Source organism: Salvelinus fontinalis, chromosome 8 (genome assembly GCF_029448725.1).
Source record: "Salvelinus fontinalis isolate EN_2023a chromosome 8, ASM2944872v1, whole genome shotgun sequence".
Lineage (NCBI taxonomy): Eukaryota > Metazoa > Chordata > Actinopteri > Salmoniformes > Salmonidae > Salvelinus > Salvelinus fontinalis.
Window position 1 is genome coordinate 43611378 of NC_074672.1, and position 18502 is coordinate 43629879.

An 18502-nucleotide genomic window follows, 5' to 3' on the forward strand; every position below is an offset into this window, starting at 1 on the left:
TGCATTAAATGCCCACATTGATTTCCACATACAGAGCAGAGTTATTTTGAATTGCCATGCTACATTTGATCCCTTACACTTTGCAACACTTTGAATGTACATACTAAATCTGGTGTTTTTTTTTTATATACTCTCTGGATAAATCTAATATTTTACTGTCCACTTCATTCTCTAATCATAAACCACGGGATTCAACTCTACCATTATTACCAACTTTCCTGAAGCCATTTGTGTTCTTGAATGTCTCATTGGTCGAAAAGAAAGTACCAGAATGCTAGGTTTTGTAGTCCTACCAAAGCTCAAAGTACACAAACAACTTGGCTTCACTTTGGAACACATGGCTACGGTGCTGCAGGGAAATGAAAACAACGTTTTGATATACAAGTATTTATCTTTAAAAAATTACTTCCTTTAAACTTGTTGGAAACTGATATGTCACCAGTATTCGGATTTGTTTGACCAAAAAAGGTAGGCTAATTTCGTTGCATGTTTTAACATTCTGTCTTGTTTTAGCTAGCTAGTTAGCCGACTAAACTCCACAATTTCGATGGCTAACAGTAACGTTAGTGTGGGCGGACTGGAGGTCCGACGTCACAAAATGTTTTTACAAAAAAAAAAAACTACTGATTTGAGCACCCAAATAATGAAAATTCTTTGTGTGCTCAAATCAGTATTTAAAAAAAATAAGTATAGAAACGTGAATTTGTAACATCCTAAATCGTGGAGTTGAGGTTAATAGCCTAGTTAACGCAGCTAGCTAGTAGCAATAGCGATTTCCTGCATAATGTTTCATTCGATTTGCTTTATTCCCACGTTATCACTGCATGTAGCCTATTTTGCTATACGGGCGGTAAATCTTTTCAGTCCTTTAGAAATGGGGAAATGCCTACACTCACCTACCACACAGTTAGCCATTAGATTACACAGAAGTCATTGGACGAAGGCGTTTTGTTAAGAGTCCTGACGCTCGGTCTGAACATTAAAACGCATCGCTTGCGGTACGGTTTTGGAAACCATAAGGCCCTTCTCTTTCATGTCAGGGAGAAATCGTTAAAAAAAAAATTTTTTTACTAAAGGTTAAATTGATTACACACCATTTTTATAGGGTTCCGACACGGTTATATTTCCATGTTATATAACACTTGTTTATAGAAAACAGACTGAAGAAAGTGGACTAACTGGGCTAATTAACTATCTGCGTCTCCGAACACCTGTGTGTATATTGGCAGCCATATTGTAAAAAGTCTTCTGTTGGATTAAGAGAAAGTTAATGGGTGAATTCTGTGATGACCCTATATCTACAAATCGTTTTATACCCTATTCTAGCCATGTGTGTAATTTTGGTGCCTCTATCACCAAAGTTGAAAATCATATTTACACAGTTGAAATCGCAATTACATGGAATTCTGTGGCTAAGCTTCCAACATTTGAATGTCAATGACACAAAATGGGTGATACATTCTTTTGTTGTTGTAACTGATACTTTCAAAGTTGGTTATATTATATATAATTTGAAAGGTAATTTCATGAACTGTCAGAACCTCTTGTCAAACAGTTTAAAATGTATCAGGGGTTTCTGCTTTTAAAGCCATTTTTATACAGGTAATTCTGATATGTACCCTAGAGGTCAAAGTTCTGTTGACCTGAACTTTATTGGAAAATGTGTCTGATGGATAACTGTGACTCTAAGCTTTCCAGTGAGATATGATATGAAGGGTACAAACAAGCAATACCTTTTTCATATAATGACATTGTTTGTCATATGGGGAAAATATAAGTGGATGGAGGGATGAAAGAAAGAATGATAACACACATTTTCCAACTAAGGGACATAAACCTTGAAGAAAAAAATACCTTATTATACAACATCGGCCCAACTGAGTCCGACGGCCCAAAAGTTGGGGGTCTGGCTCATGGACTATCATTGGTAGCTACGCGTCAAGGGGAATATCCGTGCTTCTACACCTGCATTGCTTGCTGTTTGGGGTTTTAGGCTGGGTTTCTGTACAGCACTTTGAGATATCAGCTGATGTACGAAGGGCTTTATAAATACATTTGATTTGAATATACCATTTAGCAAACGCTTTTATCCAGAACGATTTAGTCACGCGTGCACAGATTTTATGTATGGGTGGTCCCGGGATTTGAACCAACTATCCTGTTGTTGCAATAGCAGCTGAGCTACAGAGAGGGTGACAGATATACAGCCTGTCTCTGCAGCCAACCATTGGTGCTGTAAAAAGAGAGACCAGGGAAATGTTTTGTAGGCTATAGCTAAGTTTTCCCTCATCAGGATGATGAACATGTCTAATAGACTGTCCTTTGTACCTCCAAATAGGTGCCTTGGTTGAAGATGGATGCAGTACCTTGCAGTTGGAACACTACAAGAGTTCAGGAGTCGTTTGCTCGGACTAAGGCTGCCTCAGACACTCTAACAAAGCTGGCAAAACTTGTGGCACAAAAGCAAGAGAGTCAAAGCCAAAACCAACTACTGCCTGATGTGTGCCCGTGTGTGTGCGCAGACATGGCTGAGTTATTGCACCACCAGCAGGGAGAACATGCCTTACGTAAGTGTCATCGCTGCCTTTCCTGTGGCAAAGAGTTTTCGCTCCTATCCTCTTTGCAGTTGCACAAGTGCATTCATGATGCTGCTCCTTGTCAGCTCTGTTGTGGTAAACCCCAGCTAGGTGCTCCATGCAGTGCATGCAAGGCTTCAACCTCAGACTCTCAGAGTGTTCAGGATAAGTCCCTTTATCACCAGTCCCACCATCATGATATCAGATCATATGCCTGTGCTCCGTGTGGTAAAAGCTTTAGCCAAAAGCAGTCTCTGCTTCACCATCAGCAGGCTGGCTGTAGTAAATCTGCCTCACGAACTTCAAAAGTTGTCAGCCCTCCCGCTGACACTCCCTCGCCTGAATCTGCCATCTTGTACTCCTCTCCCCCTGACTCCCCCCCTCCTGATGCCACTAGTGTCCCAGATCCTGACAGGCCAAGCCAATGCTCACTTTGCGCCAAGAGGTTTCGCTCAGGGGCTGGCCTTGCATGCCATCAGCGATCCACCCATCGGAAGGAGTGGATCATCTCTAAGTGTTCTCTACTAAAAGGAGGATGCACAAATGGGGTTAATATTTTATCGAATCAGATGGCTGGGCCATCCCGACCAAAAAGAAGAGGCAGAAAGAGCCAGCTCCTTTCCTGTCGTTCCTGTGACAGGGTCTTCCTAAGTACTGGCAAGCTGTACTTGCACAGACAAGAGTCCCACAGCAGAGAGAAGGATATCAGAAGAGATCCAAGGCCACTGATTAGCAAGAGGAGGAAAAGAGAGACTTACCCATGTGAAGTTTGTGGTAAAGTGTTCTTGCACCACTTGTCACTTAAAGCACACGTCAAGAATCATAGTCAAGAACCACCAAGCCATGTTCAGCAGGTTGGGAAAGCAGCCAAAGAGACCAAGTTAGGTGAGAAGATGCCAAAAAAGCCTAAAAGCAACCTATCACGGAAGGTGGGTGGAACATTGGTCAAGGCTGGCAGAGGGAGACCAAAGAAAATCCCAGAAGAAGAGGGAGAGTTTCCTTGCCCATCTTGTGCTGAGGTGTTTTCTTTGCAGTCTGCCCTGAAGGAGCATGAGGAGTTGCATCAGCCTACAGGGAGTATGAGACAGTGCAGCGTGTGCAGTCAGGGCATGGTTATCTCTAAGAAGCCTGGGGCCAAGCTTCGGAGGGCCTACCATTGTGTGCCCTGCCTGAAGGCTTTTGTAACACTGGACACTTTCTTACAACACTGCCAAGATCACCTTGTTGTCAGTGGCGACGAGGAAGGGAGCAATTTATGACCCTGACAGCAAAATGTGAGATGTTGTACTCTTCCTTTTTTAGTTTTTTAACAAGCTGTACTGAGTTCCCAAGAGAATATGATGTGTTCATGTACATTTAAAAATATGTTTAGACCACTCACCACAATAGCTGTTTGAATGTAATTCATATCAACATGTGATTTCAAGTTGCAACAAAAAATGTTTTTTTGTGTGTGTGCTGTCTGATACCATTCATTTTGTGACTGACCAACAGTGGTACGCTGTGAAAGCAGTACAGAAACAGTCTTACTAGGCCTAAATCCTCTTGATCCTAAATCCTCTTGATTTAGACCTTTTTATATTCCTTTACAAATGTTGATCGGATCCAACCATCCATTTGTCGATATGGTTTAAATTAAATGAATATACACAATAACTAATTTAGTATGATGCTGCAGCATTAAAGGTCCAGTGCAGCAGTTTTTTTTTTTTTTTTTTTTATCTCAATATCCGATAATTTCTGGTTAACAATTAAGTACCTTTACTGTGATTTGTTTTCAATTTTAATGGTCAAAACGGAACAGAAAATAGCTTCTTAGCGAAGAACAATTTCTCAAGCAAGAATTTAGCTAGGACAGTCTGGAAGTGGTCTGACTGCGGAGTGGAAAACTGAAAGCTGTTATTGGGGTTTGGAACTATTTCTTATTTGCTATTAAAGGGCATTATAATAATTTTCAAAATTTCACAGTATTATCCCAACCTCACAGTGTGGAAAGATTTACTGAGTATAATGAACATTATGAACACCTTGCTAATATTGAGATGCCCTCAGAACAGCCTCAATTCGTCAGGGGTCATGGACTCTACAAGGTGTTGAAAGTGTTCCACAGGGATGCTGGCCCATGTTGACTCCAATGCTTCCCACAGTTGTGTCAAGTTGTCTGGATGTCTTTTTGGGTGGTGGACAATTCTTGATACACACGGGGAAACTGTTGAGCATGAAAAACCCTGCAGCGTTACAGTTCTTGACACAAACCGGTGCGCCTGGTACCTACTACCATTTTGTGACAAAACTATTGGTAGAGTTGAAAATGCGGTGGAAATACATTGGACTTTAGATTTTTTTTTTTTTTTTTAACTCTTGATGACTTATGTGTGACACTGATTTAGCATTAATTTCCTAATTATTTATCTCTGCCTGTCTGTCTGTGTGTGAGATGCATACTCATGGAGCCAGCTAAGACAATGTGACGTAATATAACATGGATATTATGCAAAACACGCAGTGATTGCAACCTTGCTGCTACTGTTGGTTAGAAATTAGTTTACCAGGTTATCCATTTTCTGCAGTTTTTAGTAAACCAAAACCAGAAGAAAAATAAAAGACTTAAAGGTAGACCTTGCGCTTCAACACTCTCTTAGTTGTTTTTGAAATTGACCCACTATGCTGTTTTACTTTCTGCATCTACGTCATATCGCTGAGTCTACCTTTTAAAAGAAAGTCATATTTTATTTGGGGAAAAAGGGTTTTTAAGTTTCTACTTCGGGAAAGTGCCTTTTGTGTCCGAGTTAGCAACATTTTCTTAGAACATACCTCATTAAAAGTATTCTCCCATGATGTTTTGTGTTGACTCCATTAATCTTCTTACAGAAAACAACGTTATATTATTCAATTGACAAAATACTATCTATATATACACAATATCCATTACAACATAAGAAAAGATCTTGGGCTTGAAGAGTTGTTCACATGTCTCACTGCCCTGCACTCTAAAATGTGATTTGTTGATTTACGTGGCACATTTTTACACTGATGCAGATGGTGAAACTACCCTCAAATCAATCAATTATTCAGATTTATAGAGAGTGAGAAATGTTATTTGACAAAGTAAATAGGCACACATTTCAAACAACTTTTCTGTCAAGGTAGTTCTGCAATTTATATGAAGAGAGAGAGAACTCATCAATGATCTACTCCCATACAGTAGAGCAGCGAAGTGCCTGCTTATGTTAGAGGAAGTTTGCATAACGTTCTCCGGTGTATGGTTATTGAGGTTTGGGGATGGGAGAGGTTATTTAAGAAGTTATTTGAAGTACAGAGTTGGGTAGGAGGATTTAGAAATGTGGAACTAATGTTGTAAACCGCAATTGACCACACACTCCAGCACAGTAGGTGACGGCATGCACCTTAAACGTTAGTTTGCGGAACGCCATTATATCGTAGAAGAAGAATACGTTTTCCGGTTCCGCTCGTTACGCATGCTTTCCGCTTTTTTCACAAAAGTAAGTCTCACGAGCTGAAGGCCCCCCCCAAAACAGAAGAAACATGAGTAAAGCACACCCACCAGAGTTGAAAAAGTGAGTTATTAAAAATACATATTCATAGTTGGTATTCGATCCAGTGTAATTTCTAATATTTCGCTGTTCATTTTAGATAATGTGGCTAGCAAGCTAACAGGTAGCTACACGCTAGCACAAATCCACCGGTAGTCGGTCACTAACACTGTTGTGGCTAGTAAAATGGCTCGCTAGTTATTGAATGGAACGGTTAGATAACCAAACCATGCATTCATTGACATTTCATTGATGTACGAATATCATTAAGTGTCAGTATTATGAACGGCCCGACGACAACGAGTTGCCTCTGCGCTCTTGTCGCGTTACAATGTTAGAATGGAGCACTTCTGTGTGCGCTAAGTTATACGGATAGCCACATTTAGTTTCGCACTGTTGTGGGAGCACGAATACTAACTTTCGGTATCAACCGCCAATCTAGTTGGGCCTGGAAGCTACTGTGAGCTTCGATTGGTCAATCACGACCCGATGTCGCGGAGTATTTTAATAATGTTTAGTTTATTACAATTTTCTCAACGGTTCCCCAGCCCACTTCGCTTCCTTTATTGAAAATTAATGGCATTTTCGTTTTCATCGTTCCCAACGTGCTATATGGATCTCTTGTGTAAAAAAAATAGTTTAAAAAACTTTTGATGCTTTAGCGAAAAACTAGTTCTTGTCTAGCTCCTAGTGAAAATCAGAGGCATCGACCAGAGCCAATCCGTCTCTGATATAGCCATACAATCGGTGGCGTTGCGATCTCTATTAGCAACTAATAATAACATATTTTTGTTTCATTTCAGGTTCATGGACAAGAAGCTTTCGTGTGAGTACTGATTCTGAATGTTTATGGTTCTGCTGAGTTGAACGGACAAATCTCTTTGCTTGCAGAGTTGAGACTAATGTTAAAAACCCAGTTAGGGCTGGGCCAAATGGCCTTAAAATCATATCTGGATTATGGGCAACTCACAATACACACTATGTGGACACCTGCTTGTCAAACATCTCATTCCAACACCACAGGCATTAATTAATGTAGAGTTGGTCCCCCTTTTGTTGCTACAACAGCCTCCACTTGTCTACTAGATGTTGGAACATTGCTGCGGGGACTTGCTTCCATTCAGACACGAGCATTAGTGAGGTCGGGCACTGATGTTGGGCAATAATAGGTGTTCCAAATCATCCCAAAGTTGTTGGATGGGGCTGATGTCAGGATTCTGTTCAGTGAAGTTCGTCCACACTGATCTTGACAAACTATTTCTGTATGGACCTCGTATTGTGCACAGGGGCATTGTCATGCTGAAACAGGAAAGGGCCTTCCCCAAACAGGGGCCACAAAGTTGGAAGCACAGAATCGTCTAGAATGTATGCTGTAGCGTTAAGATTTCCCTTCCCTGGAACTAATTTAATTGTAATTTTATTTAACCTTTATTTAACTAGGGAAGTCAGTTAAAAACAAATTCTTATTTTCAATGACGGCCTAGGAACATTGAGTTAACTGCCTCGTTCAGGGGCAGAACGATAGATTTTTACCTTGTCAGTTCGGGGATTCGATCCTGCAACTTTTCGGGTTACTAGTCCAACGCTTTTAACCACTAGGCTGCCTGCCGCCCCACTAAGAGGCCTATCCCAAACCATGAAAAACATCCCACGTTTCCCCCAATGGCGGCGAGCTTTACACCATTCCAGCCGACGCTTGGCATTGCGCATGGTGATCTCAGGGCTTGTGTGCGGCTGCTCTGCCATGGAAACCCATTTTATGAAGCTCCCGACGAACAGTTCTTGTGCTGATTTAGCTTCCAGAGGCAGTTTGGAACTTTGTAGTGAGTGTTGCAACTGAGGACATATGATTTTTCCGCGCTTCAAGGGTCCCGTTCTGTGTGGCCTACGCTTCACGGCTGAGCCGATGTTGCTCCTAAACGTGCCATTGTTGCTCCCAAGTGGCGTGGCAGTTTAAGGCACTGCATCTCAGTGCTAGAGGCGTCACTACTGACCCTGGTTCAATTCCAGGCTGTATCACAACCGGCCGTGATTGGGAGTCCCATAGTGCGGCGCACAACTGGCCCAGCGTCGTTAGGGGTTGGCCGAGGTACGCTGTCATGGTAAATAAGAATTTGTGCTTAACTGACTTGCCTTGTTAAATAAACGTTTCCACTTCACAATAACAGGACTTACAGTTGACCGGGGAAGCTCTAGCAGGGCAGATATCTGACTAACTTACTTGTTGGGAATGTGGCATCCTATGACGGTGCCACGTTGAAAGTCACTGAGCTCTTCAGTAAGGCCATTCTACTGCCAATGTTTGTCAATGGAGATTGCATGGCGGTGTGCTCGATTTTTATACACCTGTTAGCAACGGGCGTTGCTGAAATAGTAAAATCCACTGATTTTGAGGGGTGTCCACATACTTTTATATGTAGTGTATCTACATAATAATAAATAAAAAAAAATAAAAAATGCAACAAAGCTTATATAGAGAATAAAGGTCAAACAATCAAGAATAATCAAATTAATTCAGGGCTTGTAGAATTATACCTAGGCTAAATATAAGCCTTCTACAACCATAAGATAAGACCCACTAATAATTTTATCAAAATAGTTTACAGGGGTTGCATTAGCTTTCAGAAATCTGCATTTTCAAAATGCAGGCCTTTAAAAATATATATATATATTTTTTTAAATGATACGAAATTCGCCTGCATTTTATATAAAGTCAATAGTGTTATTAAAAATAAAAATGTTTGCTAACAATTGAGTGAAAGGGGCGAGCAACAATATAGTTTTTCTAAACAACACTAGTACAACACATTGAGAAGAGTATTTTCATCAGATGACAACAGAAGTGCATCTCTGTTTGGCTTGCATCTATACAGGAGGAAATTGGCTTAGTGTCTCCTGCCAATTCAATGTTCCCTCTAAGCTGCACGCCTCCCCCGCCAATTCAATTTTCCCTCTAAGCTCCGCTGGGCTGCCTGGCATAAGAAATAGCATCCTGCGCAGAGAAGCAGAAGATTGAACTCCTCAACTTTCTAGAGTTTTCTCCGTTAACACTTAACATTTCCCTTTTACTGTGGGTTATTGTGATCGATTCAACGTAATATTAGCCACTTTAAATGCAGCATAACAAAACAAACTATGCATGAGATGTTGTTATAGGCACAATGCATTGGAGTATGATTCTACACAGACCAGTGCGGCATAACCAATCAGAGCTGCAGTAGCCTTATATGCAACTAGACCATTGCCAAATATGGATCTGGTGCCGTTCACTTTGAACTGGACTGTGTTTACACCATGAGCGGTTGTGAGTAGATGCGCTTATTTTGAGATCAAAGCGAGAGCTGCATGTAGCCACGTGTGCACATTTTGTTCATATCCTTTGCTAGTAGTGAGTTATTAGCCCCGTTATAGATATCTAGTCAGCAATGGAGGAGTGATTGCATCTTACAAGAGCACAAAACATGTACATTTCTAGACATCTTTAAAAAGCGAGTCCAGTAAAGAGCATTTATTTCTGTCTTAAAGGGGCAGTGTTGTATTTTGAGACAGGCTTGAATAAGCTATGTAGCCAATAGGCAGAGGAAGCCATAATTTGTCTGATAACCTGTAATAATGTTATGTGAATAATGCATTTTATAAAGTGGTTTCTTGCATCAAACACATTTTCAGTCACCTTGTCTGGAGGACAAGTAGATAAACAGGTTAATGTCAAGCCCTGCATGCTTTTTTTTCTTCAAATCTCATGGAATGTAGGCCTACATTGAACACCACACATTGGCTGCTACTGTAGGCTGAATGATATAACAGCTATTTCCATGTTAAAATGTTATGGGGTGCATTTTCTCCATTGTTTCTTATGGTACGCCACTTTGTTAGATCTACATTATGATCAAATAGCCACTGTAGCTGTTAACTGTAACTTAAAGGGGGTACAGCTTCATTCTTCTCAGTAAACATGCACTGAATTTTCACGTTCGAGTTTCCGCTCTGCAGACCTGAAATTTGCTCCGTGCAGGAAAAAATGAGAGGGAACATTGCTTACAATGAAAAGGCACGGGTTTTGAAATTTAAATGTATACATTAAATTTTTTTGCAAAAATGATCAGGCCATCATATTTGTGTTTATCACAGAAAGAATGTAGCCAGCTACATCTCCTAATGTTTCGCTTGAAGTTAATTTTGCATTAACTTGCTATCGGAGGAAAGTATTGGAGAAAAAATTGCCTATACATCAGTCAGAGAACTGTCTGGTGAACCATTGATGAGAGCTAAGATAAGTAGCACGAAATGTGTCCGTTTACATTCCTGATTTAGCGCGAACCTTGACTGAAGCAGAGCAAAATGTACAATAAGAAGCATTTTAAATCTGCCCTTTCTGTTTGGGGGGGGGGACGCAAAAATCCTGCGTCAACAACGAACCCTGATTTTAACCTGCTTTTTGCAATCACTGATCTGGCTTTCAAGTCTGTCTATGAAAATGCCCCTTTTTTTGTTACACATTTTACCAGAACTATAACAATGACTAACTTCTGGTAGCAGGTATTCTAGAACATTAATACTTCTCATAAACAATATCTCTAGCACAAGCCCACATGCTAGTGAGTAGCCGGCTAATCTGTTATATTTAAACTCTAGTTAAGTTGGATCTATTTGTTTGCTAACAAGGTAGAACAGTTGAACTTATGAATACACCCTCCTGTCTGTCTCCAACTGTTTGAACAACACGGCCTGTTCATTTTGTTTAGATGTTGAAATCAAGTGGCCAACCCGGATAAGATTATGCTTATTTTTCAGAATGAGAACGAGTTGCCAGTTCCTTGTATAATTTAGAATGTTTATGCTCGTTGCATGTATAACATGTATAAAACAGACTAGATGACTACCACAAGAGCATGTGGCTAAAATGCTGCTAGCTGCAATACCGTGTGTAACAAACTGGACATTAACACAATCATGTTAATTCATACAAGTTTTTAGTGTCTGCGCTGTATTTAAATTTTAAAAAGTCAGTTGAGACATGAGGGGTATCGTTAGAAGGGGAATCAACCGATTCGTTTGGACCAAACCTCAATTGACAATAGCGAGTTCAAACTGCTTGTCAGAGAGGAAGAAGTAATCTTTTAACTTTGTAGTTAGGGGCATGGTGTCTGAGTGGAACGGTGCACAGAACGCGCAAAGGAGACGAGACCTGAAAGAAACAAACGCCCATAAAAACATATTTAAAAAATAAAACTAGATTCTTGCAATACAGGCATTTGAAACATCGTGCTAAAACGTTAATTTGATAGTGCATTTGGAAAAGTATTCAGACCTCTTGACCTTTTCCACATTTTGTTACGTTATAGCCTTACAAAAAAACACACACACAATACCCCAGAATGACAAAGCGAAAATCAAGTTTAGAAATTCTTGCAAATGTATATAAAAAATAAAAAAAACATGCCTAATCTACATAAGTATTCAGACCCTTTGCTATGGGACTCGAAATTGAGCTCAGGAGCATCCTGTTTCTATTGATCATCCTTGATGTTACTTGATTGGAGTCCACCTGAGGTAAATTCAATTGATTGGACATGATTTGGGAAGGCACACACCTGTCTACGGTCCCACAGTTGACAGTGCACGTCAGAGCAAAAACCAAGCCATGAGGTCGAAGGACTTGTTCGTAGAGCTCAGAGACAGGATTGTGTCGAGGCACAGATTTGGGGAAGGGTACTAAAACATTTCTGCAGCATTGAAGGTCCCCAAGAACACAGTGGCCTCCATCATTATTAAATGGAAGAGGTTTGGAACCACCAAGACTCTTCCTAGAGCCGCCCAGCCAAACTGAGCAATCGGGGGAGAAGGGCCTTGGTCAGGGAGGTGACCAAGAACTCAATGGTCACTCTGACAGAGCTCCAGAGTTCCTCTGTGGAGTGCTGCAGAGATGGTTGTCCTTCTGAAAGGTTCTCCACCTTTCAGAAGGACAACCATCTCTGCAGCACTCCACCAATCAGGCCTTCATGGTAGAGTGGCTTTGGGACAAGTCTCTGAATGTCCTTGAGTTGCCCAGACTTAAACCCGATCCAACATCTCTGGAGAGACCTGAAAATAGCTGACCGAGCTTGAGAGGATCTGTAGAGAAAACTGGGAGAAACTCCCCAAATACAGTTGTGCCAAGCTTGTAGTGTCACACCCAAGAAGACTCGCGGCTTTAATTGCTGCCAAAGGTGCTTCAACAAAGTATTGAGTAAAGGGTCTGAATACTTATGTAAATGTGTTATTTCAGTTGTTGGCAAATTTCGAAAAAACAGTTTTTGCTTTTTCATTATGGGTTATTGTGTGTAGATTCCTAAGGGAGTGGGATCATTTATATCAATTTTAGAATAAGGCTATAACGTAACAAAATGTGGGAAAAGTAAAGGGGCTTGAATACTTTGAAATGCACTGTATATCACCCAGCCATAAACCCAATTTACATTTTCTTGGCCATATAACTTGTTGGGCTGAAATGAAAAGTGGGTCCAACTTGTCTTATTGCAGGGATCCTCTACTAGATTCAGCCGACGGGCCGTTGTATTTTTTCTCTTTTTTTCTTGAGCGTATGTTCGGGGGGGGCTCAGAATGCAATAAGGCCCGAGGGGTGTGGTATATGGTCAATATACCACGGTTAAGGGCTGTTCTTATGCAAGACACAATGCAGAGGCCTGGATACAGCCCTTAGCCGTGGTATATTGGCCATATACCACAAACTCCTGAGATGCCTTATTGCTATTATAAACTAGTTACCAACTGTTCGATTTTAGTTTTCAGAGTACAAACTCAACGGACACTTGAAAGCTTTAAACCAAGTTTATTCTTCCCTGAGGGTCAATACAGCTGCATTAGACAAAGACATGGTTTCATCCATGGTAGTATACATACCCCACTTTGGGTGGAGTCTTCTCCTTATCGCCAAACATTGCATCATTATTGCCTGTCAGGAAGCTGAGTAATATGGGCCTTAAACGGTTCTTCCCCTTATCTGTACTGCCACATGATTGTTTTCCCTGCACTCAGCCCCTCCCAAGCTTCATTATGGTACCCCTCATGTCTCGTTTATAACTAATGGTTAATAATTATTAAAGCTCAAAAACCAAACCTATCACAATGTAATTAGAGCAGTTCAAATAAATGTTTTGTCATACCCGTTGTATAAAGTCTGATATATCGCGGCTGTCAGCCAATCAGCATTCAGACCTCGAGCCACCCCAGTTTATAATTACAAATAATTTGTAGACTGCAAAAAGCCCAACAGATATCTCTCTATGCTTGAACATATTTCTTATTAAAATCACTCAAGCTCATTTCCTGGTGTTTTTACAGTCTTATGTATATAAAACCACCCCGCGGGCAGCCAGTTTGGGGTTACCCTGCCTTATACTGCCTCAGCTGTTGTTCTCACAGTTATACATTGTTCTGCCTCCAGTGAAGCTGAACGGTGGCAGGCAGGTCCAAGGAGTCCTGCGAGGTTTTGACCCCTTCATGAACTTGGTGATGGATGACTGCTTGGAGATGGCCCCTGGGGGAGTACAGAACACCATAGGCATGGTGGTCAGTACCAACAGCGTTGTTAACTACACTATCTCTGGGGACAGACACATTTAGCTTTTATTCTCAATGTTATCACATACCTTGTTTGTTTTTTTAAGTAAATATTATATCTTTTTTTGTTGTTGTTGCTATCTGTAGGTCATCCGAGGAAACAGTATCATCATGTTGGAGGCCCTTGAGAGAGTATGAGGGGTTGGGATGGCAGAATCGTCTTCCAAAAAAAAAGTGGAATTAGTGGACCTTTTTCTTTCCGGATACGTTGACAGATGTTTCATTTGGAAATGTTTTGAATTGTGAAATCTTGTGAATAAACTTGGATATTTGTTTTCTTTATTTGTGTAATTCTGTTTTTAGCTCTACATGTTTCAAGCACTTGATTTGATTATTCTTGACAAGGTGTGCAGGCAAAGGCCTTTATCAGAAGTTACATTTTAAAATGTATTGCGCGAACGCTAGTTGACAACTTTATTCAAACTACACGCAGACATAAAAATGGTATCCACAAATAGGAGCTAATTTACTCGAACCGAGCCCGACATTCTACATTGGGTTAGGGCTGGGTAGGGAACGTTTTCTTTATTTCAGGGTATGAACAGAGCTCTGCTATCACTAAATTGATTACTTGACATGATGCTGAGTCATTCGCTGCTCAACTGCGTAACAGTCATATCTGACTAAGATCGTAAGTGTCAGAAGGGCTTCAACCTCGTCAAATATAAAACGAGAGATTATTAAACAGAAAATAACGATCCTTGCGTTTTGTCTAAGTTTGGTGACGTAAAGTAGCTAACTGCTCTCATGCCTCGTCATTGAGCAGAGTAGCCCAAGCGGAGACAGCATTGCTATATGGACACCTAGCCGCCATGAGAAGGGCGCAAGTGACAGGTGCAGCTAATGGATTTACTTACGGAGTCAATTATTTCTGGTTTCGGGCCGGTCACATAGTTTTTCAACAAACATCCAGCTAGTTCGTGTGCACTAGATTGAATTGACGCGGAATGGTTTACCAATAGTCAACACAAGGCGTCGCTCTCTCACCTCACACAAGTTTTCAATGATATAGAAAGGACTTTTATTTTGACAGGTTGGTCACGTTGCTGTTGCTTACGCACAGTCGGTGGATTGAGGGTATGTGGAAAGTAGGAATGTCGGAGGAGGTTGGAAAAGCGTTACAAGCGGTGGTAGACAGGGTAAATCAAGCCGCGGCACGTCGACCCAAGGTAAATCCAGTTCAATATTATCTTGGGAAGAACCGGTGTATCTACTTTAGATAGTCGTGTCGTGAGAAATGGTCTTATCATTTAAGTGTCGAGGGTCGATGGACCAGTTATGCAAGGAAAAACACCAACCGTTGGATTGAGAAAGCACAACATTACATTCACATTACATTTTGATACATACTGATTATTTTACGGCAAACTCTTTAAAGGCGCGCGCTGCATGCAACCCGTTAGCGCGTGGAGGGTTCCAGACGATCTGCTGCTTTTATCATTTTGATGTAAACGTCAATGTTTTGTAAACGTTGCAAAACATTTCTTCCATCAACTTCCGTTCACTCCTGATCGTAAGGAATGACCGTTTTGATTGGTTCATTTGAAACCATCCCACCACCATTCGAAAACAGTAGGTATACTAGAAGTTGATAGACTCCTTCCAAAATTCAAGTTGACAGAATCAGACCACAGAAATTAGATGGAGCAACTGTCATTTCCAGCCATGGTTCATTAAATTATTCAGGCAAATTCACTGCTGCACACATTTTTTTATTTCACCTTTATTTAACCAGGTAGGCCAGTTGAGAACAAGTTCTCATTTACAACTGCAACCTGGCCATGATAAAGCAAAGCAGTGCAGCACAAACAACACAGAGTTACACATGGAATAAACAAACATACAGTCAATAATACAGTAGGAAAAAAAGTCTATATACAGTGCGTGCAAATGAGGTAGGATACCGGAGGTAAGGCAATAAATAGGCCATAGTGGCGAAATAATTATAATATAGCAATTAAACACTGGAGTGATAGATGTGCAGAAGATGAGTGTACAAGTAGAGATACGGGGGTGCAAAGAAGTAAAAATAAATAGATAACAGTATGGGGATGAGGTAGTTGGATGGGATATTTACAGATGGGCTATGTACAAGTGCAGTGATCTGTGACAACTGGTGCTTAAAGCTAGTGAGGGAGAAATGAGTCTCCAGCTTCAGTGATTTTTACAGTTCGTTCCAGTCATTGGCAGCAGAGAACTGGACGGAAAGGTGGCCGAAGGAGGAATTGGCTTTGGGGGTGACCAGTGAAATATACCTGCTGGAGCTCGTGCTACCGGTGGGTGCTGCTATGGTGACCAGTGAGCTGAGATAAGGCGGGGCTTTACTTAGCAAAGACTTCTAGATGACCTGGAGCCACTGGGTTTGGCGACATATGAAGCAAGGGCCAGCCAACGAGAGCATACAGGTTGCAGTGGTGGGTAGTATATGGGTGTTTGGTGACAAAACGGATGGCACTGTGATAGACTGCATCCAATTTACTGAGCAGGGTGTTGGAGGCTATTTTGTAAATAACATCGCCGAAGTCAAGGATTGGTAGGATAGTATTACGAGGGTATGTTTGGCAGCATGAGTGAAGGATGCTTTGTTGCGAAATAGGAAGCTGATTCTAGATGTAATTTTGGATTGGAGATGCTTAATGTGAGTCTGGAAGGAGAGTTTACAGTTTAACCAGACAGCTAGGTATTTGTAGTTGTCCACATATTCTAAGTCAGAACCGTCCAGAGTAGTGATGCTGGTCGGGCGGCAGGTGTGGGCAGCGATCGGTTAAAGAGCATGCATTTAGTTTTACTTGCATCTAAGAGCAGTTGGAGGCCACAGAAGCAGAGTTGTATGGCATTGAAGCTCGTCTGGAGGTTAGTTAATAGTGTCCAAAGAAAGGCCAGAAGTACACAGAATGGTAGAGGTGGATCAGAGAATCACCAGCAGCAAGAGCGACATCATTGATGTATACAGAGAAAAGAGTCAGCCCGAGAATTGAACCCTGTTCACCCCCATAGAGACTCCCAGAGGCCCGGAAAACAGTCCCTCCGATTTGACACACTGAACTCTGTCTAAGAAGTAGTTGGTGAACCAGGTGAGGCAGTCATTTGAGAAACCAAAGCTGTTGAGTCTGCCGATGTCAATCACCGCATTCTCAGAGTCGAAAGCCTTGGCCAGTTCGATGAATACAGCTGCACAGTATTGTCTCTTATCGATGGCGGTTATGATATCGTTTAGGACCTTTAGCGTGGCTGAGGTGCACCCATGACCAGCTCAGAAACCAGATTTCATAGCGGAGAAGGTACAGTGGGTTTCGAAATGGTCGGTGATCTATTTGTTAACTTGGCTTTCGAAGACCTTAGAAAGGTAGGGCAGGATGGATATAGGTCTGTAGCAGTTTGGGTCTAGAGTGTCTCCCCCTTTGAAGAGGGGGATGACTGCGGCAGCTTTCCAATCTTTGGGGATCTAAGACGATACGAAAGAGGTTGAACAGGCTAGTAACAGGGGTTGCAACAATTTCGGCAGATCATTTTAGAAAGAGAGGGTCCAGATTGTCTAGCCCGGCTGATTTGTAGTGGTCCAGATTTTGCAGCTCTTTCAGAACATCAGCTATCTGGATTTGGGTGAAGGAGAAATGTGGAGGCTTGGGCAAGTTGCTGTGGCGGGTGTAGAGCTGTTGACCGGAGTAGGGGAAGCCAGGTGGAAAGCATGGCCAGCCGTAGAAAAATGCTTATGGAAATTCTCAATTATCGCGGATTTATCGGTGGTGACAGTGTTTCCTAACCTCAGTGCAGTGGGCAACTGGGAGTAGGTGCTCTTATTCTCCATGGACTTTACAGTGTCCCAGAACTTTTGGGAGTTTGTGCTACAGGATGCACATTTCTGTTTGAAAAAGATAGGAGAGCAAAGGCTAACTACCTGTGTATATTGGTTCCTAACTTCCCTGAAAAGTAGCACATTGCGGGGGCTATTCGAAGCTAATGCAGTACGCCACAGGATGTTTCTGTGCTGGTCAAGAGCAGTCAGGTCTGGAGTGAACCAGGGGCTATATATGTACCTGGTTCTACATTTTTTGAACGGGGCATGCTTATTTAAGATGGAGAGGAAAGCACTTTTAAAGAATAACCAGGCATCCTCTACTGACGGAATGAGGTCAATGTCCTTCCAGGATACCCGGGCCAGGTCGATTAGAAAGGCCTGCTCGCTGAAGGATTTTAGGGAGTGTTTGACAGTGATGAGCGGTGGCCATTTGACCGCAGACCCATTATGGATGCCGGCAATGAGGCAGTGATCGCTGAGATCCTGGTTGAAGACAGCAGAGGTGCCAGTGTTTATGGATTTGGGGTTGTACCTGGTAGCTTCATTGATCATTTGAGTGAGATTGAGGGCATCAAGCTTAGATTATAGGATGGCCGGGGTGTTAAGCATGTCCCAGTATAGGTCACATAACAGCATAAGCTCTGAAGAAAGATGGGGGGCAATCAATTCACATATGGTGTCCAGGGCACAGCTGGGGGCAGAGGGTGGTCTATAGCAAGCGGCAACGGTGAGAGACTTGTTTCTGGAAAGGTGGGATTTTAAAAGTAGGAGCTGAAATTGTTTTGGCACAGACCTGGATAGTAAGACAGAACTCTGCAGGCTATCTCTGTAGTAGATTGCAACTCCGCCCCCTTTGGCAGTTCTATCTTGTCAGAAAAGGTTATAGTTAGGAATGGAAATTGCAGGGGTTTTGGTGGTCTTCCTAAGCTGGCAGAGTCTGCTAAGGCAGT

The 18502-nt window shown here is 41.8% G+C and overlaps 3 protein-coding genes across 3 annotated transcripts in view; all 3 read left to right on the forward strand.

Moving 5' to 3' along the window:
• Positions 1-300: 300 nt before the first annotated feature.
• Positions 301-5414, forward strand: si:ch211-148l7.4 (uncharacterized protein LOC563603 homolog). Its single transcript, XM_055932578.1, has 2 exons — positions 301-468; positions 2339-5414. The coding sequence occupies exon 2, from the start codon at positions 2354-2356 to the stop codon at positions 3833-3835; it is 1482 nt and encodes a 493-aa protein (XP_055788553.1). The 5' UTR covers positions 301-468; positions 2339-2353; the 3' UTR covers positions 3836-5414.
• A 625-nt stretch (positions 5415-6039) lies between these two features.
• On the forward strand, positions 6040-14035 carry snrpg (small nuclear ribonucleoprotein polypeptide G). The gene is made up of 4 exons (XM_055932582.1): positions 6040-6154; positions 6934-6956; positions 13578-13702; positions 13841-14035. Exons 1-4 carry the CDS (start codon positions 6123-6125, stop codon positions 13889-13891), a joined length of 231 nt encoding a protein of 76 aa, XP_055788557.1. The 5' UTR covers positions 6040-6122; the 3' UTR covers positions 13892-14035.
• Positions 14036-14642: 607 nt separating this feature from the next.
• Positions 14643-18502, forward strand: part of LOC129861291 (pyridoxal phosphate homeostasis protein-like) — a 28459-nt gene continuing 24599 nt past the window's right edge. Inside the window, exon 1 of the mRNA XM_055932580.1 lies at positions 14643-14922. Within this exon, the coding sequence (XP_055788555.1) occupies positions 14833-14922 (90 nt within the window). The 5' untranslated portion in view covers positions 14643-14832. The remainder of the gene's footprint in view (positions 14923-18502) is intronic.

Bases quoted from the DNA above. Each gene is read 5' to 3' on its own strand.
- si:ch211-148l7.4 (XM_055932578.1), top strand. From the start codon at position 2,354: ATGGATGCAGTACCTTGCAGTTGGAACACTACAAGAGTTCAGGAGTCG.
- snrpg (XM_055932582.1), top strand. From the start codon at position 6,123: ATGAGTAAAGCACACCCACCAGAGTTGAAAAA. The intron at 6,957-13,577 runs GTGAGTACTGAT...TTCTGCCTCCAG, and splicing joins CATGGACAAGAAGCTTTCGT to TGAAGCTGAACGGTGGCAGG. The intron at 13,703-13,840 runs GTCAGTACCAAC...TGCTATCTGTAG, and splicing joins AGAACACCATAGGCATGGTG to GTCATCCGAGGAAACAGTAT.